The sequence below is a fragment of the Zea mays genome, chromosome 6, assembly GCF_902167145.1.
Source record: "Zea mays cultivar B73 chromosome 6, Zm-B73-REFERENCE-NAM-5.0, whole genome shotgun sequence".
Classification (NCBI taxonomy): domain Eukaryota; kingdom Viridiplantae; phylum Streptophyta; class Magnoliopsida; order Poales; family Poaceae; genus Zea; species Zea mays.
Window position 1 is genome coordinate 26,100,562 of NC_050101.1, and position 26,907 is coordinate 26,127,468.

At 45.1% G+C, this 26,907-nt stretch overlaps 1 protein-coding gene and 1 pseudogene across 1 annotated transcript; both read right to left on the reverse strand.

The window, feature by feature from the left end:
• Positions 1–842: 842 nt before the first annotated feature.
• LOC103630909 (SEC12-like protein 1) lies at positions 843–2,268 on the reverse strand. Its single transcript, XM_008651942.2, has 5 exons — positions 2,033–2,268; positions 1,582–1,673; positions 1,241–1,340; positions 1,072–1,144; positions 843–982 (listed from the first exon to the last, which is right to left on the reverse strand). Exons 1-5 carry the CDS (start codon positions 2,195–2,197, stop codon positions 858–860), a joined length of 555 nt encoding a protein of 184 aa, XP_008650164.2. The 5' UTR covers positions 2,198–2,268; the 3' UTR covers positions 843–857.
• Positions 2,269–2,333: 65 nt separating this feature from the next.
• LOC103630908 (cysteine protease ATG4B-like) lies at positions 2,334–5,576 on the reverse strand (annotated as a pseudogene).
• Between the last annotated feature and the right edge of the window lie 21,331 nt (positions 5,577–26,907).

Genomic DNA, 26,907 nt, shown 5'->3' on the forward strand with positions numbered 1-26,907 from the left:
AGAAGGCTGTATAATTTCTCATCTGATGTGATTATAGACAAAATTCAACTAATGTGATCAAATTTCAAGCAAAAGCAAAACTTTACGGCCACCAAAATAGATTAGATAGCAGAGATCACTTTATAACAACATCAAACCAGATATAATTAGTGGACTGCCAAAATGTCCTAACATAATATAACTTAATCAAGTGGTTTATATAAGCATTGTGTGACAAATACATTTTCAGTTAACAGAAACAGTCAGCTATTAACTCTAGAACAGAAAACAAAAACTCACCTTAGCTTCAAATTTGAAGTCAAGAAGAATGTTAGTCAGCTATTAACTCTAGAACAGAAAAGAAAAACTCACCTTAGCTTCAGATTTGAAGTCAAGAAGAATGTTAAATTCCTTAATGTCGTGGCTTCCTCTGAAACAGCACAGAAGTCACCATCATGGCTTCCTCTGAAAGAAACACAGATCCATGTGAGCATGCTAAAAGCGAGGAAGTCCGAAGATTGTGCAGCACATAGTTATAGAGCGATAATCATAGCTAGTGCGACTTCCTCGCAATCGTTAGTCGCAACATAATGCACTCACCAACAAGATTAAAGTGTCATTATATTGTACAACTGATGGTCTAATAGACAACGACTGCTAGGCCAATATGTAATATTTGAGTTGGACAGATAATCAGAGATAGAGGCAAGCAAAATCATACTGAAAAAATAGGCTAGACTCTTGAATTAAGAAACATAGGAGATACTGAAGTATGAAGCATGCTAATCCCAAAATTGGCAGGTGTAGATGTTCCTAGAAATGCTAAATGGGCTCGTACAACTGCAGTACTTTGCCACTAGCAGAAGTATTTCATCCACTCACAATGCCATATACTTCCCATCCAAGCTAACTGAGAGTGTGGAGATAGGCTTCCCCAGAAGTCTTTTGTACCCAATTCTCTCCCAATCGCTTATATTCCAGACAACAGTAACAACTTTGTAACCTGCTCCAGTGATGAACACAAATCTAATCAAAATCTGCCTGCCTTAAATTCCGCATATGTATAGCTCTCAAGGACAATTAAAAGCACACCTTTTGCAACAGTGCAAAACAGGAACGGTTTCATGCCATCCCTAGAAAAGCGGCAGCACTCGATCTTCTCATCCTGTAGGCATACAAAGAAAAAAAGTGGGGAAAAGAAGTCAAAATTTCAACCATCTCAACAAGTAAATATAAATAAAAGAAAATTATCATAACATACCGAGGACTGAGTCAAATTGACCAGTGGTGCGCCCTCATCTATCTTCCATATTCTTGCATATCCATCAATGGATGTTGAAACTAAGAACTCTGAGTCTAAGCTACAAAATGAAACGCGCCAATGTTGTATCAGTTGGTGATGGTCGAGTTCAAAAGAAGTTGACATGTAGGTTTGGAATTAACTATATGTTATACTATCTATGTTTTCTTTTCGAGTTCAAAAGACAACTGTACTGAGTGTGTCCATTGTACATAAACATTTAGCTATAGTAATGATGATATTTATGGCATTCCTCTGTGAGCAATTAAAAAATAAAAGTAATGCTTTAGGTCTGTTCTGACCCGGTATCCATGTCTCGGAAGGATTTATGAGCTTTGGGCTCATCCAAAAGCACTTTTATGCTTGGCCAATGGAATATTCTGAGATGTCCATCCTATCGTGGTACAAAAGAACAAGTCAACGCGTATCAGATTTAGCTAAAAAGAGTATTGATATTAGACAAGTCACTGCATTGAACAATAGGACTAGACAACAAATGAAACATTTAGAATAAATAGCGTCCATAGCATGTAAGGGTTTAAAACGCAAGAGTGGTTCAAAATATAGGATGTACAGAGGAAGGATTTTAAATGTACAGACAGTTAAAATATACTGCTGAGTGCTGACAACTTTCTTCTTATAGCAGGTATAACAAAACAAGAAGCAAACGATTAGAATACCAAAAAATACAAAATGGGAAGAAAACAATTTTGAAACTTGAAATTCAGAAATCAATATAATACAAAACCATACCTCTCCACCAATTGCAAATTTTGCACCATCTGTGCTGAAAGCAAGACACTTTTGTGGTCCAATAGATTCTAGTAGAGGAGCATCTCTTGGAATAATGTGTACTGTGAACTCATCAAATATCAGTTTGAATAACCTATAGTTTGGAAAGATGGTATGGTAAGCCATGGACTTGATAGGATATAAGCAAAGGACAAACAAATAAAATGAGACAAGGGCCAAGGCATAGTGTATATCTAGATGCATAACAAAAACTGAGCCTAAAAAAGCTAGAACGACTTATAATTTGGTATGGAAGGAGTAACTATTTCAGTATAGGAAAATTGATTGTTTTCTTACTGTAGATAAAATCAGTCTCGAGTGTTTCAGGCCACTTAATATTTGCCAATACCTGATTCAAATCAATGTTAATTACAATTAGAAAACTTGGTTAACATCTGTAAAGAGAACAAGTGGCATGTACTGAAGTGACATAAGTAACTAAATAGCTATTGAGCAACTTACAAAGTGCAATTCAAGAAACCAAACTGAACAAGCAACAAGAAATAAGTGTGAAAGCTGAATTGATTCTGATGAATGTACATTTCTTTCTCTGTTTTAGGCTCTGATTGAAAGGCAGAAAATTTTCTTGATTCCTTTGTAAATTGAAGGTTCTCTGTAAAACTCTACCATTCCAAGGAGAACCTTAGAAAGTACAAATACCAATTTTATATGTCCTTACAGAGCAGTGAGGCAAAAATAACTGAAGATGCACATAATTTCATCATATAAAATTATAAACCTTTTCTAACCGCCAAAGTCTAAGGCACCGTTGCAAGGATGCTATCAAGCTGATTTATTAGTCTGGCCCCTGCTGAACTTGCTGCCAAGCTCCGCCATTCTGGATTTTCTTTCTTTCGCTAATTATTACTGGTCAGAAGTCAAGCAAATTTGTGTGCATCTTCATGGTCTTATCATGATTCATAAGAAATGCACAAGTTCCTTGGCTGCTACAAATGAAAATAAATACTCCTCTACTAGTAAAAGCATGTGTATATACCAAAAATACTCATCCATTTTATTGACGGCATATCTACCTGATAGTTTATATGAGCAGACCTAAAATTCAGATTTGACAATAACAGCGGAAACAAGATGATCAGTCAACTACTTACTTTCGATCAACCAAAAATACCAACGAATTTTAGGAACTCACAATGCACTTCACTCCAACAAAAATAACCAGATTCTAGTGGCCTATGGAACAGGAATTGCTGCAGAATAGACATGCCACTGTTATCTTTGAATAAGAGAATGGAACTCAGTTCAAACTTGAAACTTGACGATTTTGATACTTCTTAAGTATGGTGCTCAACTTAAGTTACAAGGTAGAAAACTATACAGCGTTTATGAAATAGATGCATATGCATGCTAAGTAAATATAAAATGTATGCATGTTTACCATCTGAACTTCATGGGGATCTAGGTAGAGAGCCCTATCATCCTGTACCCCAGCAATGTATGTTGATGTACCAGGTTTTACACCTAAAATGCCCAAGCTTTGTGGGAACATAAATGTCTCCTTTAGTAATGGGATGTACCTGATAGAAAGGAAACAAGTAGTAATTAAATACATATCAATACGACATTTTTATTCATTGCCATGATGACTGCATGAATTTAAAATTGGTTTGCATATTAAGAATAACCAACTATCTATATAATAACCTATCATGTTCGACTAAAATATCACAACATTGCCCATTTTTGCAAAAATAAGTCCCAGGCCACATTGTTGTCCTTAAGTTTTGTAGTGTATAGGTAGAAAAGCGTAACATAGGATGACTCCAAAATTTAGGTAGCGTAGCATGTATCCTTCCTTATGCAGCCCCCAAAGCATGAAAGTTTAGCTAATTACCTTGGGTTAATTTTGTCAAGGCCAAGAACCAGAGGAACTAACAAAAGAATAGGTGACCATGTAGATGGTCCTTTGTTGAAATCAGAGCAAAGCTGAGCAGCAACATCAATGTAAACAACTGGAGCTCCACCTCTTTCGCCATCTTCATCACCCGAAACCACATACAGCTCCATAGGGAAATTTTCCTTCCCATCTACAGCATCAGCTTGCTCTCTATTTGTGCGAATAAGGGTCTACCATGCCCGGCACATAGCATATGGACCCAACCATGATCCAGCAGCTAGACCATAATTCCTTCCAGCTTGAAGTAAATTGTGAATAGAGAAAGCACAAGCTTTGGAATCACCGAATAGGTGTAAGACCCCTATATAATCTGGGTTGTATGGCTGCATATGAACATTTGGTAATTATAAGCAACCCTACATTAAGAATTAAAGAGCTCCATTACCTATAACTGAGCAGACATTCCTCATTTTTTCTTTGCATTGGTGAACCTCTAATAAGGACCAGAGCAATGGTCAAGCCATATCTCTCTCACCTTCTCTGGGGGCTTTCTCCAAGATCTTCCAAGGTGGTGAAAAATCAGCGCCTACAAAATTTTGCCCAAAGGTGCTTGTCTGTTACAACTTATTATACAACTTCAGTGGCCATCCTTGGTCAATAAAGGGACACTTTGAAAGGGACAGAGTTTACCTGAGCAACCAGCATTTGACTGCTTCTAACCATGCATCCCCAGTTCACATCACTAGTTAGCTTGAAATCAGATATTGCATCAAAGCCTGGGACAATTAACATGTCAATATCTAGCCACCTGTGGACATGCAATTATGTTTCCACCACACACATAGTCCTGCAAAGACTAACCTTTCCGGTAAGTGATCCATATCCTAGAAGAGAAATCTTCTAGAAACACCTGTAGACATGCAATTATGTTTCCACCACATATATGAGACCCCGAGAAGAAACAATTAAATAAGCACCATATACAAGGATATGGGGCCATGGTGACCTGAAGTTCAGATGAGCATACCTAAGGAAGATATTTAAATGTACGGCAGGTGTAGCACATACCCGTGAGCCAAATAAAGTTATAAAGATTACAACATGGTACAAACTCTGCAAGAATACAGTCTCCCTTGAACTCCTTAACTACAATTATTCCTACAATGCATTGAATTTTTTAACGAAGTGGTAGTTTTGAATTTTGAAATGATCATCATGTTCAGTAACAAATATGTTGATACGAAAAGCACAAACCAAGATTGACATTGACTTACAAGTGCTTCATGTGGGTAAGTTGGTCGAGCCCCGGCGTTGTTGCTGTGGAGACCGGGATAGATCCAGTGAGCTGATTGTCAGCCAGATCCAGCCACTAATCTGGCTACAGCTCGAGCATAGGCCACAAGAGTTGCAACATCTACTCCCTTAACTCTCTACGCATCTCCAGTTCGAGCTCCAATTGCTCTGCTTCCTCCCTTATGACCCGCTTCCTCCTTCAGGATCCAGAACCTGCAGGAACACAGACTTGTGTAACCAAAACTGAGCAATAACAACAATAAATATCAAACTGAAAGAATAGATTCTAGAGTTGTAGACTTCGGAGCTGGTGGCAGCTCCGCCCCACGACTGTGACTGCGCGTCGTTCACCATCGCCGCCAGCAAGGTTCGGCTCGAGGACCGGATGCAGCATGCCCTCACCCTGAAGAAGTAAAAGCGAGAAGGGGATCGATCGAGTTACCTACGGGGCCGGGCGGCTGAGCTCGCATAAGGCACAATAGTCGTCGGTGTAGAGCCAGGACACGACGGGCGGTCATGGCGGCGAGGAGGGGGGCGACAATGGTGGAGGAGAGGAGATGCACGACTTAGTGGCAGATGCACATGGCGCTGGTCGGCCGTGGGACACCGTGGTGTGGGCATACCGGCATACGCATGGGGGAGCCACGGGGTTCGGAGGTGGGCGGGTTTGGGCTAGGCGGAGGTGGGTGGGTGTGGGCTGGGCGGAGGTGGGCGGGTGTGGGCTGGGCGGCGTGCTACTGCCAGGGGCGAGAGGAGGCTGACGGCTGCGGAGGAAGGATCTGGACGCCGACGATGGGCGCCGCCACGGCAGCCGCGTGGAAGGGGGACGGGTCGGAGACGGGCAAGGACGGGAGCGAGAGGCGGCTGACGGCTGCGGAGGAAGGATCTGGACGCCGGGGATGGGTGCCGCCACGGCAGCCGCGCGGAAGGGGAACGGGCCGGAGACAGGCAAGGACGGGAGCGAGATGTGGCGGAGGTCCACCTCGCCGAAGGTGAAGTACAGCAGCGGCTGGCGGTGCGGGTCTGGAAGTCCGGCGGCGGCTTGCGAGTCTGAGTTTGGCGGCGGCGGCGTGGAGGGGATGAGAGCGTGTGAGAGACGGTGTCCGCGGGTTAGGGGTTTTGGTTTTTCAGTTAAGTTCGACGGTTTCCTGCTGGCCCACGAACTTAAATTAAAAACGTGGGTACCCACGTTTCTAATACCTTAAGTTCGACGGTTTTAACCAGGCCGCACGAACTTAAATTAAAAACGTGGGTACCCACGTTCTTCGTCAAACCCATGAACTTAACTCAAATAAGAACGTCGGTACCCACGTTCTTAGTTTGCCCCACGAACTTTTGTCAGTTTCTTGTAGTGTGGGTTGTCATTTGCTATTCTAGCTGGTTTTAAGAATTTGAGGCTCAAAGTACAAAGGCTAGGCTTTAAACAAAAATAACAAGAGTTATGCGAAATGGGCCACTTTACACTACCTCTCTTAGTTAGGGGTGGGTTCTGTCCCAAAGGTTATTTTTGCTGGCATCCAATAGTAACAATAGACTTCTGTGCTAAAAATCACAGAAAACTAAGGGGTGGTTATTTAGTTATGATTTTCTTAAATTTAATGTCAAAAAGGCACTTTCTACTACATTATTATTTGAAAAATGTCAAACAGCAGATTTCATATTTTTCCTAAGTTCTCATTAATAAAATATTAGCTATCCCAAGGGTGGGGGTGTTTTTACCTTGGGATTACTTTTGTAGAGTTTTTCTAAGTTTCACTTGTTTTATTAAAATAAAAGGTATCCTACTTATTTTATACTAAACCAGGGTATGATATATTTTGCCAGTGAACTACATTAAATAAGTATCCTCACCAAAATAGAGGTACTCTCTGGTTCATTATTTAAATTACATTTTCTATTTTTCTTATCCTAAAGCATATTATAGAATAAGGGGTAAAAACTAACTTAATGGAGTGGACAGAGAGGTTTAACATTTTTATTTGGGTTAGTAGGTAGGTACAAACTTCTCAAAATTTTTCTAACCCCAGTCAAATAGTGCAACTAATTTTGGCCCTATTATTAAGCTTTTGGTCAAAACTATAATTAAATCAGAGCTTTAAAGTTTTCTATAGTACATAGGGGGTTTTATATTTTTCTTAAGTAGGTTACATTATTTAGAGTCTGACAAAATTGGTTTGACCAAATTTGGATGAATTAAACAGAAGTTATGAATTTTCAAAGTTTCTGTTCAATTTAAAAATAGATTTAATAAAGGTTTTCTGGAAAAACAGTTTACGCCGAGGTCCCTGGGTTTAAACTAAATCAACCTTCACAAATCTACCCTCGCGCCACTATTCCCCTGTGTCTCTGACATTTCACAAAACCCCCTGACCTTCTCTCCCTCTCACCCGCAGTCCTTCCCCTTATGCAAACAGTAACCGCGGGAAAGAAAAGGGTGGCGCGGCTTACCGGCGGCGAGGGAGGTCCGGTGAAGGGTGGGGTTGGCTCGGGGAGGCTCTGGCGGTCACATCGAGGTACGGCTTGACGTCGAGGATGGCCAGAATCGCCCGGTCCACGCGCGCAGGCGGGTGTCCTCGTCGGCGGCGAGTGTACCGGCCAAACCACGGCAAACTGGTTCAATCCGAGGGCACGATGAGCTTCACGGGGTAACGTAGCGACCGTGTGCACAAGGAATCGAAGGATGGTTGAGCGGATTACCCGGTCCACGTACTCCGGCGGGGTTGAGAGCTCCGGCGAGCGTGGACTGGCCTCTCCGGCGAAGCAAACTCCGATTCCTTGCTCGGGGAGCTTCACAGAGGTGTGCACAGTCTTCTCCGAGGGCTGGATGGGGTTGGGAATGGCTCTACGGGCCGGTCTACGGTGGCAGAGGGATTGGGCGGCCGCGGACACGCTGCGCACGGGCAAATGGCGGCGAGCTAGACTCCGGTGAGGTTTGAGGGTGCGCGGAAGAGTGCAGTCGAAGTCTGGGAGGGTTTTATAGGCGCGGGCGTGGGCCATGGCGCTGGCTTGGCTCGGGCGCGGCGCTGGGCATGCGGGGGCGCGCGCGAGCGTGCTCTGGCGCGGGCAGGAAGCGTCGAACACGTGGAGGTGTGTTTCTTCCATTGTTCAAACGTCTCCAGAGATCGCAAACGTGCGAATCTTGCCATGAATCCGGCGCAGGCCTCTTCCTGGCACCTAGGGCTATCTCACATGTGTGAGTTCCAATGGAGGATACGCCCTAGATCAGGAGATAGACGGGCGCCAAATCTGGCTTGTCTCACTGCCCACAACGCGACAAAACTGATGCCAAATCCTGTCAAACGTCCAAGTCTCGGTTTCCACTTTTTCCAGGGGGTGCCTTAGGTGGTATACCACATTTTTGGTATAGAACCTAAGTGGTTTTGGCGCCATCTTTAAGGTGAACACGGCTGGTCTTTGGATTAGGGTTAGAATTTGACTTAGAGGGAAATAGAGAGCTCTAGCTCTCTCTCCACTTGGAGATTTGAATAGGGGTTTCTCCAGGGGTCTTTTTGCAATATTTCCCTCCCCTAATTGATGGTTACAAGGTTAGTTAAGGTTTGGGTAAAAATTACTCATGCTTTGCACACTTGTTCACTCTCTTTCCCTTCTTACCTAGGGTTTTGGGAGATAGGGTTTAAGAGAGGTCTAGGGTTCTTCTCCCCTCTTATCCAAGGTAGTAAGTGTGCAAGGATTAGAGTAATGCTTTTGGTTACTCAAAATCCTTGGTTAACATCTAGCTTTCCAAGGCCCTCATGCTTTTGTCCCTTAAGTTCTTCCACATGTGATTATAGCCTTTAGTATCAAGGTGGGCTCTAACCAAGGTAACACCTGGGGTGTTACAGCCCTCCCCCCTTAAAGGAATCTCGTCCCGAGATTTAGGTAGAGTCCCTTGGAGGGTGCTTGAAGGTGTGCTGGTGTTGTTTTCCCTTTATACTTAAGTTTCTCTTACTAACTGCTCTTCGAATGTCATCCTCTTTGCAACTTCAGAAGGAAGCCCTTCTTAAGTTAAATCCACAACTTAGACTATCCTTGTTATCTAAGTTTTTCTTATAATTGAATTCAAAGGGCAGGTGGGGGTGGGGTTTTGGGGTTACGTACCGACTCCTTTGGGCAGAAAGTCGGGGAAGCGAGAGCGTAGAAAATCCTCAGTCTCCCATGTAGCTTCTTCTGCTGAATGGTGACTCCACTGAACTTTATACATTCTGACCGACCTTGCCCGAGTTGATCTTTCCTTTTGATCTAATATCTTGACGGGGTACTCTTGGTAGGACAAGTCTGGCTCTAACTCAATGTATGGTTCCGGTAGCACTTCAGTGGGTAGACGAACACATTTCCGCAGCTGAGATACATGGAACACATTATGAACTGCTAACATGTGAGGTGGTAAATCCAATTGGTAGGCTACGGGTCCACAACTTGCCTTGATCTCATAGGGTCCAATGTAGCGAGGAGCTAACTTGCCCTTGATCCCGAATCTCTGGACACCCTTGGTGGGTGATACCTTAAGATAGACATGATCTCCCACCTCAAACTGTAGAGGCTTCCGCCTCTTATCATGATAGCTCCTTTGCCTGGCCTGAGCAGCTTCCAAGTTCTTGGTAATAACCCTGACCTTTGCCTCTGCCTCGAGTACCAAGTCTGGCCCAAAAATTTCCCTTTCTCCTGCTTGAGACCAATTTAGTGGGGTCCTACACCTTTTCCCATATAATGCCTCAAAAGGTGCCATCTTCAGACTGGACTGATAGCTGTTATTGTAAGAAAACTCTGCCAAAGACAGACACTTATCCCAATCCTTCCCATAGTGTAGTGCACATGCTCGCAACATGTCTTCCAAATCTGATTCACCCTTTCTGTCTGGCCATCTGTTTGAGGGTGATATGCTGAGCTTCGGATTACTTGGGTCCCAAGTGATTCTTGCAGTTTCTCCCAAAAGCGTGCCACAAACAGTGCTCCTCTGTCAGATACAATGGTCTTTGGAATACCATGCAACCTTATTATCTGATCAACATAAATTTCCGCATACTTTTCTGTCTTGTGGGTGGTGTGCACTGGCAAGAAATGAGCAGTCTTGGTCAACCTGTCCACAATAACCCAAATAGAATCATGGTGCCTGGAGGTATTGGGTAATCCCACTATGAAGTCCATGCAAATGTCCTCCCATTTCCAAGATGGTATGGGAAGGGGTTGTAGAGGGCCTGCTGCCTTCAAATGACTAGCTTTGATCCTCTGGCAGGTGTCACACTCGGATATGTACTTGGCAATTTCCCTTTTCATTCTAGTCCACCAATATAGAGATCTGAGATCATGGTACATCTTGTTGCTACCAGGGTGCATGGAGAATTTGGAGAGGTGAGCTTCATCCAGTATCTTCTTTCTGAGCTCAGGGTCCTTGGGAACAACCAATCGATCTCCAAACCATAGAATTCCCTTGCTGTCCTGTCGGAAACACTTGTATTTTTCTGCCTTTTGCTTGATCATATCTTTGATAACCTGAACACCCTTATCCTCAACCTGTGCTCTGACTATCTGTTCTTGCAATGTGGGTTCCACCAAGATATAACTTAAGTTACCCGAAGAAACAACTTCCAGGTTCAGCTTGCACAACTCATCGCACAGGGTGGTGACTCTTGCATCCATGCTCATACAATTGCACTGGGCCTTCCTGCTCAAGGCATCTGCCACAACATTGGCCTTACCAGGGTGGTAATGCACCTCCAAATCATAGTCCTTGATCAACTCTAACCATCTCCTTTGCCTCATGTTCAGATCTGCTTGAGTGAAAATGTACTTGAGACTCTTGTGATCAGTGTAGATGTTACAGTGAGCTCCCATTAAGTAGTGTCTCCATATCTTTAGAGCATGAACTACAGCTGCCAATTCTAGATCATGTGTAGGGTAGTTCTGCTCATGGGGCCTGAGTGCTCGGGAAGCATAAGCAATGACTCTGTTTTCTTGCATCAAGACACATCCCAACCCAGTACCAGAAGCATCACAATAAACTTCAAATGGCTTGGTGTTGTCAGGTTGGGCCAGCACTGGGGCTGTTGTCAAATGCTGCCTCAAGGTATGAAAGGCATCTTCACACTTTTGGCTCCACTCAAATTTGACTCCCTTCTTCAACAGTTCAGTCATTGGTTTGGCAATTCTGGAGAAATCCGGAATAAATCGTCGATAATACCCTGCCAATCCCAGAAAACTCCGAATTTGCTTCACTGTAGTCGGGGGTTTCCAATCCATTACCTCTTGTACCTTCTCAGGATCAACTGAGATCCCATCCTGAGAAATTGTGTGACCCAAGAATTTAATTTCCTTCAGCCAGAATTCACACTTAGACAACTTAGCATACAACTGATGGTCACGCAGTCTCTGAAGTACAGTATGCAAATGTTTGGTGTGCTCGGCTTCATTCTTGGAATAAACTAGAATATCATCAATGAAAACGACCACGTACTTATCCAACTCTGGCATGAACACTGAGTTCATCAGGTACATAAAATAGGCCGGGGCATTGGTCAGCCCAAAAGACATCACCAGAAACTCATACAGTCCATATCTGGTAGAGAAAGCCGTCTTGGGAATATCGCTGGTACGGATCTTGATATGATGGTATCCTGAGCGAAGGTCTATCTTGGAGAATACCTTGGCTCCTACCAACTGATCGAACAGAACATCAATACGGGGCAGTGGGTATTTGTTCTTGATAGTCACCGCATTGAGAGGGCGGTAGTCAACACACATCCTCAAACTCTCATCCTTTTTCTTCACAAATAATGCTGGACATCCCCATGGTGAAGTACTTGGACGAATAAACCCCTTGTCCAACAACTCTTGCAATTGCTTTTTCAATTCCGCCAATTCCGCAGGAGGCATCCTATAGGGTCTCTTGGAGATAGGAGCGGTCCCGGGTTGCAATTCGATGGCGAACTCAATATTTCGGTCAGGTGGCATCCCTGGCAATTCCTCCGGAAAAACATCCGGATAGTCACGGACCACTGGGATTTTTTCCACTGGGGAATTTATCATGACGAAAGCACAAGAACGGGTGCATCCCTGATCGGGCAAATATAATGTAGTTTCACCACAGGTTGGTGAGTGCACCTCAATGGCCCTGGCTGCAACATCAATAACTGCTTGATGCCTGGTTAACCAGTCAGTTCCCAATATAATATCCACGCTATCTAAACCCAAAATGAGGAGGGTGGTTTTAATTATTAGACTACCCAACTTTATGGGCATGTGTCTGTTGATTTGATAGGTGGCAACCCTGCCTCCCGGTGTTGAAATTGTAATGCCCCCATCAGTGTGGTGGAAAGGTAACCGGCACTTGGCACTAAATTTGGCACTGATAAAACTATGCGATGCACCAGAATCAAAAAGAATAATGGCAGGATAATTCGAAACTGTAAAGATACCAGTCATGACGGGTGCTCCCTCTGGAATATCAGCCATGGTGGTGAAGTTTAGCCTGCCCTGCCTCACTTGCACCTTCTGCCTCTTGCCTTGGTTCTGATTAGCATTCTGCCCCTGCCTCTGCTGATTCCTAGGGCAATTCTTGGCATAGTGCCCGGTGTTGCCACATGTGAAGCACCTATTGTCATTTGCCTGGCGGTACTGCTGCTGCTGCTGACTGTTCCTCTGAGCTGGAAACTGGGTGCGGTTGGGTGCCTGCTGCTGCTGCTGTGGTCGGATCACCCATCTTCCTTGCTGCTGCTGGGGTCCCCTGTTCAGAGTGTCGGACACAATCCTGAAGCGCTGTGGCTGAGCTGAGGGTCCTGCCATAGGGGTCTTCCTCTTCTTCTATGCCTGCCTAGCTGTAATGCAGTCCTCTTGGGAGATAGCCACGTTGACCAACTCATTGTAACTGTTGGCCCTGACGGTGTTGAGACGGTCACGGAGCTTAGTGCTGAGCCCCCTCCTGAACCTGTCTCTCTTCTTCTCATCTATATCTACATGATACCCAGCATACTGGCACAAGTCATTAAAGGCCTGGGCATACTGCATCACTGTCCTGTTGCCCTGAGTGAGTGCCAAAAACTCATTGAGCTTCTTGTCCATAATCCCGGCTGGTATATGGTGTCCCCTGAAAGCTGCCTTGAACTCCCTCCACTCCACCTCTCGGTCCTCTGGCTGCATAGCAAGAAAATGATCCCACCAAGTCCTTGCGGGTCCGCGAAGCTACTGGGTGGCAAACCTGACTTTGGTGGTCTCTGAGCAAGCTCCATGGAGCAGTGGGAATTTGGATTCCACCACTCGCAGCCACACATCTGCATCAAGCGGGTCCTCTGCCCTTGTGAACAATGGAGGCTGGGTGCTGAGGAACTCCTGATAGGTAGCCGCCGTGGGGTGACGCTGATGGTCTCCACCACCATAGTGCTGAGGTGGTGGCTGACGCTGAGCCAGCTGTCTCAAGATCTCATTCTGCTGAGCCATGAGCTCCTGCAGAGTGGGAGGCGGTGGCGGTGGAGGAACGTGCTCATTCTGGCCACGACGCTGCCTCCCGGCCATCTGAAAAACCACATACTTAACACCTTATTTCCAAGTTCAAGATTTTATCGCGGAGAAAAAGTTAAAAACAACATGATAGACTCCGACTTCAACAAAAGGATTTTAAAAGGCACAAATTCTTCCTTCCAAATTTAAACTGATGACAGCATCCATCAAACAAGCTCCCAAGAGAGTTTAGCACGATTACATCAATTTGTCCCAAAATGACTCAACTCTATCTAGCCTAGTACCCCAAGGGTGCAAAAGCTAAGCTAGCTGCGAGGAGTCCGACCATTCCACTTCTAATCCTATCCTGAAACCTAGTGAGCGAACGAAGCAACACTCGACTCGGGGGAAGGTGGTCTTCCCGAGCCAACAGTGTCCACACTGGAGGCAGGCTCATCTCCTCCCTCGATGTCGACGTCCTCGTTGGCCTCCTGGTCCTGGATCTCCTGGTGATGCATGTCCAGGTGCTCGTTAGCCTCAGCAAGCTGCTGCTGAGTGTTAATGAGCTGATCCTCTAGAACCTCGATGGTGTTCTCCCTGGTGCCCACTAGCTCCTCCAACTCCTGAATATCAGTGGATAGCTGCTCCACCTGCAAGTCCTTCTCCACCATTTCTTGAGACAAAACAACCACGAGTTCCTCTCTGTTATCCAACGTAATCTTTGTTGCCTCCAGCAGCACCATCAGATGGGACATCGCCTCACCACGCATCACCTGCAGACGGTACAGAGCATTCATGCACCGTACGGTCAAGTGCGCAGTCTGTCCTGGGTAGATGGCCCAGATATCCTTGGCATGCTCCACCCGATCCTTCCACATTGGGTCGTCCTCCCTCTCGGCGGGGAACAAGCCAATGGGGTGGGTAGCCAGCTCCAAAGGATGGAATCCGCAGAAAGTAGTCAATCCATGCAGAGCGATCGCCTCGACCGTGTCCTCTGCTCGGTATCCGAAAGACTCGGAGTCCAAAGAGCGCCAGCCTGGTTGCAGGGGATGAGGCTCCAAAGTCATCCTCACTCTACAACGAGGCACTCGGTGCTTCTCGAACTGCTGCACCGCGTACTGAGGGGGTGTCGTGTATCCGGCCCCTTGAAGTACCTCCCACAAAATGCGGGGAAAGCCCTCTCGTGCAAGTTCGTCAGTGTGGGTCAGTGCATTTCCGTCATCGGAGGATCCGTGGGAAGTCATCTGTGTACGGTTAAGCGTAAGTAGAAGAAAAAGAATTATAAAAAGAACAAGGAAAAATAAACTCAGCCTTTCTCTAGTTAAGTAAAAAGGCATTGGGACCTGGTTGGTTGTTATCTTGTTTTTAAGTCCTTTACTCAGTTATCCATTTGCTTAATTAAGAATGCATGCATGCTCGTCCTGAACGACCTCACAAGATAAAAGGAATCGGGAAGGACTCCCATCCTGTAAAAGCGGCCTGTAGGGCCTAGTTACTTAGCCACCTAGCTACCCCTCTATTACCCTAAGGCTTCACGTCATAGGTCTATCCTGCTCGTCCTACTATCTATCCAACATTATTTCTATCAAGTTTTACTTTGGAAAAGGATGGTATTCATGTTTTATTGATTCCTCTGTGGTGGTACAAGCTCTGATACCAGCTGTGGCGGAACTGCCCGAATTATTCCAACTTAAGTGCCTAAGCCCCGCCTTAGAGGCTAGACCACACTTAAATGGGAATAACCCGTCAATCCCTCGGATCTAGTCCGACATGGCCACTGACAGGATCAAGTACCACAATCTCACTCGAAGGTGAGTCACAGAGCAAATACAATAAATCATAAAACCATACATGTCATAGTATTAAATTATTACATCACCATCATCATCATCAGAGTTTTTGCAAAAGTAACCATCATTGTTCGAAGTGCAGCGGAATAAAACTAACGGTAATTAAACAGAGAGATGGGGAAGCCTGTCCCATCACTCCTCATGCTCCTCCTCAGCCGAGGCAGGGTCCCACTCGACAGTCCAACCCGGTGGCAAGGTGGACGACCAAGTCACTCCAGCAACCATTTCCTCCAGAGAACCTGTAAAAATTATGCCACAAGCAAGGCTGAGTATACTAATACTCAGCTAGACTTACCCGGTGTGAGGAGTCTACTCCTCTACCTCTAGACATGCAGCTATTTGGCTGTGGGGTTTGGTTGCCAAAAGCACTAGCTGAGTTTCTAAATCAAGATTTTAACTTGGTCAAAATTAAGTGTGACTCTCTTAAGGCTAAAAGTGGACTATCTATTCATACATGGTAGCAAGCATTATTAGCAATCAACATCTTATATCAACTCATCATGTTTCCACTTGTTACTCAATGCAGTACAATGGATCAAGCAGTCTCATTAGCTGCGAGAAGCAGACGATTCGAATCGAGTTTTTATCCTTGCAAGGTAAACCTAAACACACGACATGTAGGGGCACTCTGTCCCCACACACATCAACCGTCCCCATCGATTCCCTGGCAACAGATCAGGGCTCACCGCCTTGGCGTACAATGCCCCACTGACCCCGACTGGCCGTCGTGCAGTGACCGCACTTGTACCCACCATAACCGGAATGGGAGACCACGTCTCAGGTCGCGTGAGGGGTAAAGTCTGCGGGCAGGTTCACTCAGGTACTAGGCTTACCGATTTACCATATTTCTCGGTATGTGTTTAGTACGTTCCAACGCTTGACACAGGTATCCGCACGTTAATCCTTATTCCATTTTCCCATCTCGTAGTCAACAAATCCCCACGGATTGTTGTCTACCACTAATATCATAATAGTATGAAGGTGGGTACAACCAAGTCCAGATCTCGCGCGAGTGCTAGAAAAATCACTCGTCTTCTACCGAGATCCTAATTAGATAAAGCAACTACTCGACCTATCATACTAGTATTCATCTCAAAAGGATTCCTGAGATCATGCAACTAGGGTTTCAAACAAATCCTACACCTAAGTGCACAATCAATCCTACAATCATTAAGTGAAGTAAAATAGCATAAGTAACAGGTTATGCATAAAACCGGGGCTTGCCTTCCAAAGCAGTGGCAGGCAGGTCCTCTAGGGCAGGCTCGGGTGCTGGATCCGGGGCTACCTCCTGAGCAGCTCCTTGCTCCGGCACAAGGATGTACTCTCCGTCAGCAAGGTTACAGTCTATTGAAATGCAATGAACATGTATGTCATGATTATGCAAGATTTAATAACATTATGCTAAAAAAACTACGTCAAGAAGTAACTTAGGGTTTCTTAGTCATGCGGGGCTTCCAGTGGGTTAGGCTTATTACTCTTTAGGCTTTGGGTTTTTAGTGAAGATAACATAGTGGATTGGTATTGCCTTGATACATTTTAGTGGACAGATTATAAAGGTTTTAGGATGACATTGATTTGCATTATTCATTTTCCTTGCTTTAATTTCCATTTAGGGTTTCTAGTGTAGGTTTGAACTACGACAGTGTTTTAATAATTCCCAAAAATTCTGTAAAAATTACAGTGGGTTGTCATTTGCTATTCTAGCTGGTTTTAAGAATTTGAGGCTCAAAGTACAAAGGCTAGGCTTTAAACAAAAATAACAAGAGTTATGCAAAATGGGCCACTTTACACTACCTCTCTTAGTTAGGGGTGGGTTCTGTCCCAAAGGTTATTTTTGCTGGCATCCAATAGTAACAATAGGCTTCTGTGCTAAAAATCACAGAAAACTAAAGGGTGGTTATTTAGTTATGATTTTCTTAAGTTTAATGTCAAAAAGGCACTTTCTACTACATTATTATTTGAAAAATGTCAAACAGCAGATTTCATATTTTTCCTAAGTTCTCATTAACAAAACATTAGTTATCCCAAGGGTGGGGGTGTTTTTACCTTGGGATTATTTTTGTAGAGTTTTTCTAAGTTTCACTTGTTTTATTAAAATAAAAGGTATCCTACTTATTTTATACTAAACCAGGGTATGATATATTTTGCCAGTGAACTACATTAAATAAGTATCCTCACCAAAATAGAGGTACTCTCTGGTTCATTATTTAAATTACATTTTCTATTTTTCTTATCCTAAAGCATATTATAGAATAAGGGGTAAAAACTAACTTAATGGAGTGGACAGAGAGGTTTAACATTTTTATTTGGGTTAGTAGGTAGGTACAAACTTCTCAAAATTTTTCTAACCCCAGTCAAATAGTGCAACTAATTTTGGCCCTATTATTAAGCTTTTGGTCAAAACTATAATTAAATCAGAGCTTTAAAGTTTTCTATAGTACATAGGGGGTTTTGTATTTTTCTTAAGTAGGTTACATTATTTAGAGTCTGACAAAATTGGTTTGACCAAATTTGGATGAATTAAACAGAAGTTATGAATTTTCAAAGTTTCTGTTCAATTTAAAAACAGATTTAATAAAGGTTTTCTGGAAAAACAGTTTACGCCGAGGTCCCTGGGTTTAAACTAAATCAACCTTCACAAATCTACCCTCGCGCCACTATTCCCCTGTGTCTCTGACATTTCACAAAACCCCCTGACCTTCTCTCCCTCTCACCCGCAGTCCTTCCCCTTATGCAAACAGTAACCGCGGGAAAGAAAAGGGTGGCGCGGCTTACCGGCGGCGAGGGAGGTCCGGCGAAGGGTGGGGTTGGCTCGGGGAGGCTCTGGCGGTCACGTCGAGGTATGGCTTGACGTCGGGGATGGCCAGAATCGCCCGGTCCATGCGCGCAGGCGGGTGTCCTCGTCGGCGGCGAGTGTACCGGCCAAACCACGGCGAACTGGTTCAATCCGAGGGCACGATGAGCTTCACGAGGTAACGTAGCGACCGTGTGCACAAGGAATCGAAGGATGGTTGAGCGGATTACCCGGTCCACGTACTCCGGCGGGGTTGAGAGCTCCGGCGAGCGTGGACTGGCCTCTCCGGCGAAGCAAACTCCGATTCCTTGCTCGGGGAGCTTCACGGAGGTGTGCACAGTCTTCTCCGAGGGCTGGATGGGGTTGGGAATGGCTCTACGGGCCGGTCTACGGTGGCAGAGGGATTGGGCGGCCGCGGACACGCTGCGCACGGGCAAACGGCGGCGAGCTAGACTCCGGTGAGGTTTGAGGGTGCGCGGAAGAGTGCAGTCGAAGTCTGGGAGGGTTTTATAGGCGCGGGCGTGGGCCATGGCGCTGGCTTGGCTCGGGCGCGGCGCTGGGCCTGCGGGGGCGCGCGCGAGCGTGCTCTGGCGCGGGCAGGAAGCGTCGAACACGTGGAGGTGTGTTTCTTCCATTGTTCAAACGTCTCCAGAGATCGCAAACTTGCGAATCTTGCCATGAATCCGGTGCAGGCCTCTTCCTGGCACCTAGGGCTATCTCACATGTGTGATTTCCAATGGAGGATACGCCCTAGATCAGGAGATAGACGGGCGCCAAATCTGGCTTGTCTCACTGCCCACACCGCGACAAAACTGATGCCAAATCCTGTCAAACGTCCAAGTCTCGGTTTCCACTTTTTCCAAGGGGTGCCTTAGGTGGTATACCACATTTTTGGTATAGAACCTAAGTGGTTTTGGCGCCATCTTTAAGGTGAACACGGCTGGTCTTTGGATTAGGGTTAGAATTTGACTTAGAGGGAAATAGAGAGCTCTAGCTCTCTCTCCACTTGGAGATTTGAATTGGGGTTTCTCCAGGGGTCTTTTTGCAATATTTCCCTCCCCTAATTGATGGTTACAAGGTTAGTTAAGGTTTGGGTAAAAATTACTCATGCTTTGCACACTTGTTCACTCTCTTTCCCTTCTTACCTAGGGTTTTGGGAGATAGGGTTTAAGAGAGGTCTAGGGTTCTTCTCCCCTCTTATCCAAGGTAGTAAGTGTGCAAGGATTAGAGTAATGCTTTTGGTTACTCAAAATCCTTGGTTAACATCTAGCTTTCCAAGGCCCTCATGCTTTTGTCCCTTAAGTTCTTCCACATGTGATTATAGCCTTTAGTATCAAGGTGGGCTCTAACCAAGGTAACACCTGGGGTGTTACATAAGTAGGGTACTCCACCCAGCTGGGCGTGCGAACATCGGGTTGCCTTCCTGACTGAGGGGGGAGGGATTTGTTGTGATTCTCCATGGTGAACCACTCAAGGTGCCATGCCTTGATGCTGTCCTTGAGGGGAATGTCAAGATATTCCACTTTCCTCCCCCGGCGAAGTTCCAAACTAGCGCCGCCGACAAGCTGATGCTGTCCTCCAGCCATGCCGGGCCGACAGTGGTAAAGATACTTCCAGAGTCCAAAGTGGGGGAGAATTCCAAGATAGGCCTCGCATAGGTGTACGAAAATGGCAACTTGAAGAATGGAGTTAGGATTCAAGTGTGTAAGATTTAAATCGTAGAAGTCAAGGAGACCGCGGAAAAAGGGAGAAACAGGAAGAGCAAGTCCACGGATGAGGAATGGAACATAAACAATGGACTCATGGGTGTCCTCTGTTAGAACAATGACCCCGCGCCAGATCCACCAAGAACACAGTTCTTGTGGCAGCAAAAACCCAATCTCCACAAGATGAAAAAGATCTGATTCAGAAATGATGGACATGTGATTACCAGCGAACGGAAGCTGGCTGTTGGGATCGATGGGTGGAATGATCGAAGCAACGACGCTCTGTCTCTTCCGCTTGGGAGCCATCACAATCTCTCGGGCGGAACGAGCGGGCTCAAGAATTCAGGAAAGCGGAGAAGTGGCAGATGAAAAAGTGAGAGTTAGGGTTCGGAACTGAAGAAGGCACGTCGACATGAGTATAAGTGGACTCCTTAGGTCGGGCATTACCTCTAAAGTGCCAGATCACCACTCGGAAAAGTAAAGATCGCAACCGTCACTCACGCATTACCTCTAAAATGCTATCGTTGTCAAGTGCACGGACAAATTTTCAAGCGCACAAATGAAAAGCAAACGACAGTGATTATCTGGAGCAACATCATCCTTGATTCATAATAGGGGAGTAATATAAACTCGAAGCCGACTCATTACGAGTCAACCTCTTCTACCCTTACCACTACATTACATTACATTATGCTACTCTACTACTTGCACTACACTACGCTACTAACTAACACTACCTTATTCTACTGCTACTTACTATTTACTACTACTATTATCTATACTAATATTTAAAGTAGTGGCATTGCGCCACTGGCCTTGCTGTTGCCGCTGTCACCCCTGCCGCTGTTGCCGCTGTCACCGTCGCCCTGCTGCTGCCGCCCCTACCTCCGTTGCCCCTGCCGTCGCCGTTGCCGCCGCTGTTGCCACCGTCGTCGCTGCTGCCATCACTGTGACGGAACCTCCCAAGTAAATAGGCCCACCTACAGGGTTGTCTGAGGTCCGTTGGATAAGGACAACTGTAGGTGGGCCTAATTACTTGGGAGGTTCCGTCACAGCTGGTATCGGAGCGTAGCCCTTCTTTGCAGATATTATGAGGCATCTTCAAAAGGATTTTCTAAAAGTCTTACCTAGAAACTTTCTTCCTTTCTTACCTAAGTATTCTGAAGAGTCTATCTTAAAGACCAGGTAGTAAGAGTGCAACATATAGAAGGTGTGAATCAACTAAGGTTGATTCTGTAATTATACATGCATCATGCTAAGAACCTTACTAATCAAATTTTCCCCCTTAGAAAATGTCATCGCGCACAAGGAGAACAGCGCGCAAACACACTGGACCGATTGGTGTGCCGAGTCACCAGCTAGCCCCAAGGCATGATAATAGTAGAAGCGGAAGCAATGATCCTATAGGGGATCTTGAAGCTGAAGTAAGTCGGCTCCAAGCAGAACTCCGCCGCAGGACAGCTATCTGGGTCGTAGATGGCGACCGCATAAATGAGTTGAGAAGAGATGTCCGCCATTTGCGAGATCAGCTCGCGGACCGAGATTTGGCACTTGACTGGGTTGTTCAATCTCGTTCGCTTGCATGGGACAAGGAGCAAAAAGCTCAAGCTCGAGTAGCCGAGCTCAACTTGGCCGTTGAAGAACTGCAGACATATTGCAATACCTTACATGAAGAGGTTCATGTATTATATTCGCAACTGCATCCCAGTGAGCCTACAAATCCTGATGAGTCGGAAGCCGGACCCTCGCATGTTGCGGGACACGCGCTTGGTGGTGAGTTAGACCTTTTTCAGCCCCCTCCTTCCATGAGGCTGGTCGACGAATGGTCTCCCACACCCGACGACGAGGCCGCCAAAAGCAATGGAAAGCAGGAATAATGGGGTAGTAGAAGTAGAAGTAGTATATTGTATAATAGGTTGCACTATTGTATAATAGGTAGTGTATTTGTATAATAGGTAATGTATCCTGTTGTAAAAGTTCGAGTTTGTACATTACTCTTTTTGGTAATGTAAAATGGATGGTTTTTCCTTGGCATATCATATTGTTTTCAAATGTTGTTGCCACAGATGCCTTCCAAGACTCTAGCACAGGACGGAGCTGGTACCTCCCGTGGAAGGGAATCTACCCCAAATCCACCTCCTGTTCCTCCCACATTGGCCGAGGCGATTGCCGCCTTAGTGAATGCGACTACGGACAATACCCATTTTCTCAGAGAAATGGCGGGCCAACATCTCCAGTAGCAAGGTGGGCGGGGTTATCAACAGGGCCCCCGCGAAACTTCTTACCTGGACTTCTCAGAGACACGTCCACCCTTGTTTGTTAAAGCTGAAGATCCGTTAGAAGCCGATGAATGGCTTCATGTGATTGAGCAAAAGTTCGGACTGCTGCGATGTTCAGAAACTCAGAAGCCTTTATTCGCAGCCCAGCAACTGCGCGGACCTGCCAGCACTTGGTGGGGTAATTTTGTGGCCGTTCAACCGGCCAATCATCAAATAACCTGGGAAGAATTCAAAGTGGCCTTCCGTGAGCATTATATACCCGAAGGTGTTCTACATATGAAGCAAGAAGAATTCATGAAGCTAAAGCAAGGAGGGGATACTGTTAATCAGTATCTCATTAAGTTCAATCATCTGTCACAATATGCAATCGATCAAGTGAACACTGATTTGAAAAAGAAGAATTGCTTTATGAGAGGTCTAAATGATCGACTGCAGAGAAAAATGGCAACCTGCATAGATCTTACGTATGGAAGAGCTGTCAGTACAGCTTTGGCTGTGGAAGCAAAGTATGCAGGTGTCGGAAAATCTAAGGGATTTGGAGGTGATAGGCCTAGTCAGGGCCCGGTAAAGAGGCAACGGTTTATTCTCCGGCCTTCTAACCAGAATCGTTCACATACACCGTCCTTCCCTTTCAAGCAGCCAATAATTATTCGTCCCAATAATGCCCCCACTGCCCCAAGTCAGTCGGGTGTCCTAGGCACTCGATTCCCTGCTTTGCCCAGCTCTTCAACCGGATGTTTCAATTGTGGCAAGTCTGGGCATTTCATCAAAGATTGCCCCTATCCCAAGCAGAACCAGTCAAACATTCAGCAAGGATCTGGGAATTCATCTCAAGGCAAGGGAAATACTAAGGGCAAAAATTTCAAGAAGACGGGACGTGTATACTATACACAAGTGGCCACTACACCGGACGGAGAGCCGGTAATGATGGGTATGTTCCTCATGGCCAATCATCCTGCAGTCATTCTTTTTTATTCTGGTGCTTCGCATACGTTCATTAGCAAGAAATTTGTGGAGCAACATCATATTGCATGCCATGAATCAAAAGAGGGGTTTGAAATTCACTCACCGGGGGGACAAATCTTTACTAGAGAAGTGGCCTATCAAGTGCCCGTATCATTGGCCGGACGGGACTTTCCTACCAATATGATCGTTCTGAAAGGCCAAGACATAGATGTTATTTTGGGTGTGAATTGGTTGGCCAAGCATAAAGCAACACTCAATACTGATCAAAGAACCATCAGGTTGAGTCACAATCAAGAAGAAATTCTTTTGCCCATCCCCATTCCAAACAAAACTACTGGCAGAGTCTATGAAGTCATGGTACCGGAAATCAAGGATATTTCGGTAGTATGTGAGTTTCCCGATGTCTTTCTCGAGGATTTTCCCGGGTTGCCACCTGAACGGGAGGTAGAGTTTGTAATACAGTTGAAGCCCGGTATGGCTCCAATATCTAGAAGATCGTACCGAATGCCTCCTAATGAGTTGGCAGAACTAAAGATCCAATTACAAGATCTACTTGAGAAAGGATTTATCCGGCCAAGCTCATCGCCATAGGGTTGTCCAGCCATATTCGTCAAAAAGAAGGATCAAACTTTACGAATGTGTGTGGATTATGGACCCTTGAATGAGGTCACCATCAAAAACTAGTACCCTCTTCTAAGGATTGACATTCTGTTTGATCAACTGACTAGAGCAAGGGTATTTTCAAAGATTGATCTCAGATCGGGCTATCACCAGATCCGTATTCGGCCCAAAGATATACCAAAGACCGCCTTCACTACGCGGTATGGATTATTTGAATACCTGGTAATGTCTTTCGGATTGACAAATGCTCCTGCCCACTTCACGTATTTGATGAACTCGGTATTCATGCCCGAGTTGGACAAGTTTGTGGTGGTCTTCATAGACGATATTTTGATATATTCCAAGAATGAAGAGGAGCACGCCCAAAATTTACGGATCGTGTTAACGCGCTTGAGAGAACATCAGTTATATGCCAAGTTCAGCAAATGCGCGTTTTGGCTGGAGGAAATTCAGTTTCTGGGACATGTACTATCTGCCAGGGGAATTGCGGTAGATCCCAGCAAAGTCAAGGACATTTTGGAGTGGAAACCCCCGACCACTGTTCATCAGGTCTGAAGTTTCCTTGGACTGGCTGGATATTACCGCAGATTCATACCAGATTTTTCGAAGCTGGTGAAGCCAATCACAAGTTTATTGAAGAATGATGTTAAATTCAATTGGTCTTCAAAGTGTGATGAAGCTTTTGAACAATTGAAGACATTATTAACCACTGCTCCGGTATTGGCTCAACCGGACATCACCAAGCCCTTTGATGTATATTGTGATGCATCAGGCAGTGGACTCGGCTGTGTATTAATGCAAGAAGGCCGAGTAATTGCATATGCTTCAAGGCAGTTGAGCCGACATGAGGAGCATTACCCAACTCATGATCTGGAGCTAGCTGCTGTGGTTCATGCCCTGAAAATTTGGCGTCACTATCTGCTCGGAAATATCTGTCACATTTATACAGATCATAAAAGCTTGAAGTATATCTTCACCCAGTCAGAATTGAATATGAGACAAAGGCGATGGCTTGAGCTTATTAAGTACTATGAACTAGAAATTCATTATCACCTAGGCAAAGCCAATGTTGTGGCAGATGCACTAAGCCGTAAGGTTTCCTGTCACTGTCTTACAGTGAAGACCTCTGACAACACTTTATGTCAAGAGATGGAGAAGCTAAACCTGGGAATGGTCCAACAAGGAACTTTGAATCAGCTAAAGCTTGAGTCAGTCCTCTTGCAAAGGATAATTGATGCTCAAAAGGATAATGAGGGCATGAAACACATTCGTGAGAAGTTAAGGGCTGGAAAAGCCAAATGTTTCAAAGAAGATGATCAAGGCATTGTATGGTTTAATAACCGCATAGTGGTGCCAAAGAATGAAGAGCTCCGCCAGCAAATTCTTGATGAAGCACATCTTAGCCGCTACTCTATTCATCCCGAAAGCACTAAGATGTACCAAGTCTTGAAGCAACATTACTGGTGGACAAAGATGAAGATCGAAATTGCACGCTATGTGGCGAGATGTGACACCTGCAGACGTGTCAAAGCCATACATTTGAAAGTTGTCGGTCCATTACAGTCGCTACCAATACCGACATGGAAATGGGAAGACATAAGTATGGACTTTATTGTGGGATTGCCCAGGACTGCAAAGGGGTATGACTCTATCTGGGTTATTGTTGATCGGCTCACGAAAATTTCTCACTTTCTGCCAGTCAAGACATATTACCCGGTACTTACCTATGCAGAGTTGTACATTGCCCGTATTCTCAATTTGCATGGTGTTCCGAAGACTATAGTGTCGGATCGTGGACCTCAATTCATATCCAAATTCTGGGAAGAGCTTCATAAATCCCTGGGTACCCGATTGCTCCACAGTTCGGCCTATCATCCTCAAACTAGTGGACAGACTGAGAGAGTGAACCAAATACTTGAAGATATGCTGCGGGCATGTGTTCTGGACTTCCCACATAAATGGGATGAATGTTTGCCCTTGGCGGAGTTTTCATATAATAATAGCTATCAAGAAAGTATCAAGATGGCACCCTTCGAAGCTTTATATGGACGACGATGTCGTACTCCGCTAAATTGGTCTGAACCTGGGGAAAGGTACTTCTTTAGGCCTGATATGGTGAAGGAGGCCGAGGAAAAGGTTCAGAAAATTATTCATAATATGAAGAAAGCACAAGCTCGTCAGAAGGGTTATGCAGACAAACGGCGAATGCCCTTGTATTTTCATGAAGGGGACTATGTCTACCTGAAGGTTTCACCAATGAAGGGAGTATCGCGTTTCGGGGTTAAAGGGAAGCTTGCACCTAGGTACATTGGTCCATTCCTGGTACTTGAGCAATGTGGACCAGTGGCGTATCGACTGCAGCTCCCCGAAATTTTGTCTGCTATACATAATGTGTTCCATGTGTCACAATTGAAGAAGTGTCTTTGGGTTCCCGATCGAACCATTGAAGTAACAGATGTTGTCCTTGAACCGGACTTGACATATTCTGAGCACCCTATTCGAGTCCTGGATCAAAAGGACAGGATTACACGAAGAAAAACTCTCAAGTTCTATAAGATACAGTGGAACCAACATTCTGAAGAAGAGGCTACATGGGAAACTCAAGACTTTTTAGATAAGAATTTCCCAGGCTTTTTAGCCTCATGTAATTTGTAAAGTATATTTAGTGTTGTAATAAAGAAGTGACCCCCACACCACCCCCTGCCTTGTACCAGAAATAAGGAAATAAAAATGTGACACATTTCCTTTTCCAATACTTACCCTAGGACTTTTAATCTCGGGACGAGATTCTTTTATGGGGGGAAGGATGTAACACCCCTGGTGTTACTGTAACTAAAACTTGCGCATGGCATCATAAGCATTGGCATTGCATATGTTTGACACACCTAGAGTGCATTCACTAGGTAAAAATTTCAAACAAGTTGTATTGTTATAGCATTTTGCAAATAGAACCCTGGATAGGGAACTTAACCCTAAATAGGGATTAATGGGGTAAAACTTGACCCAAATTGAGAAAACCCAAAAGCTTTAGGGGAATAG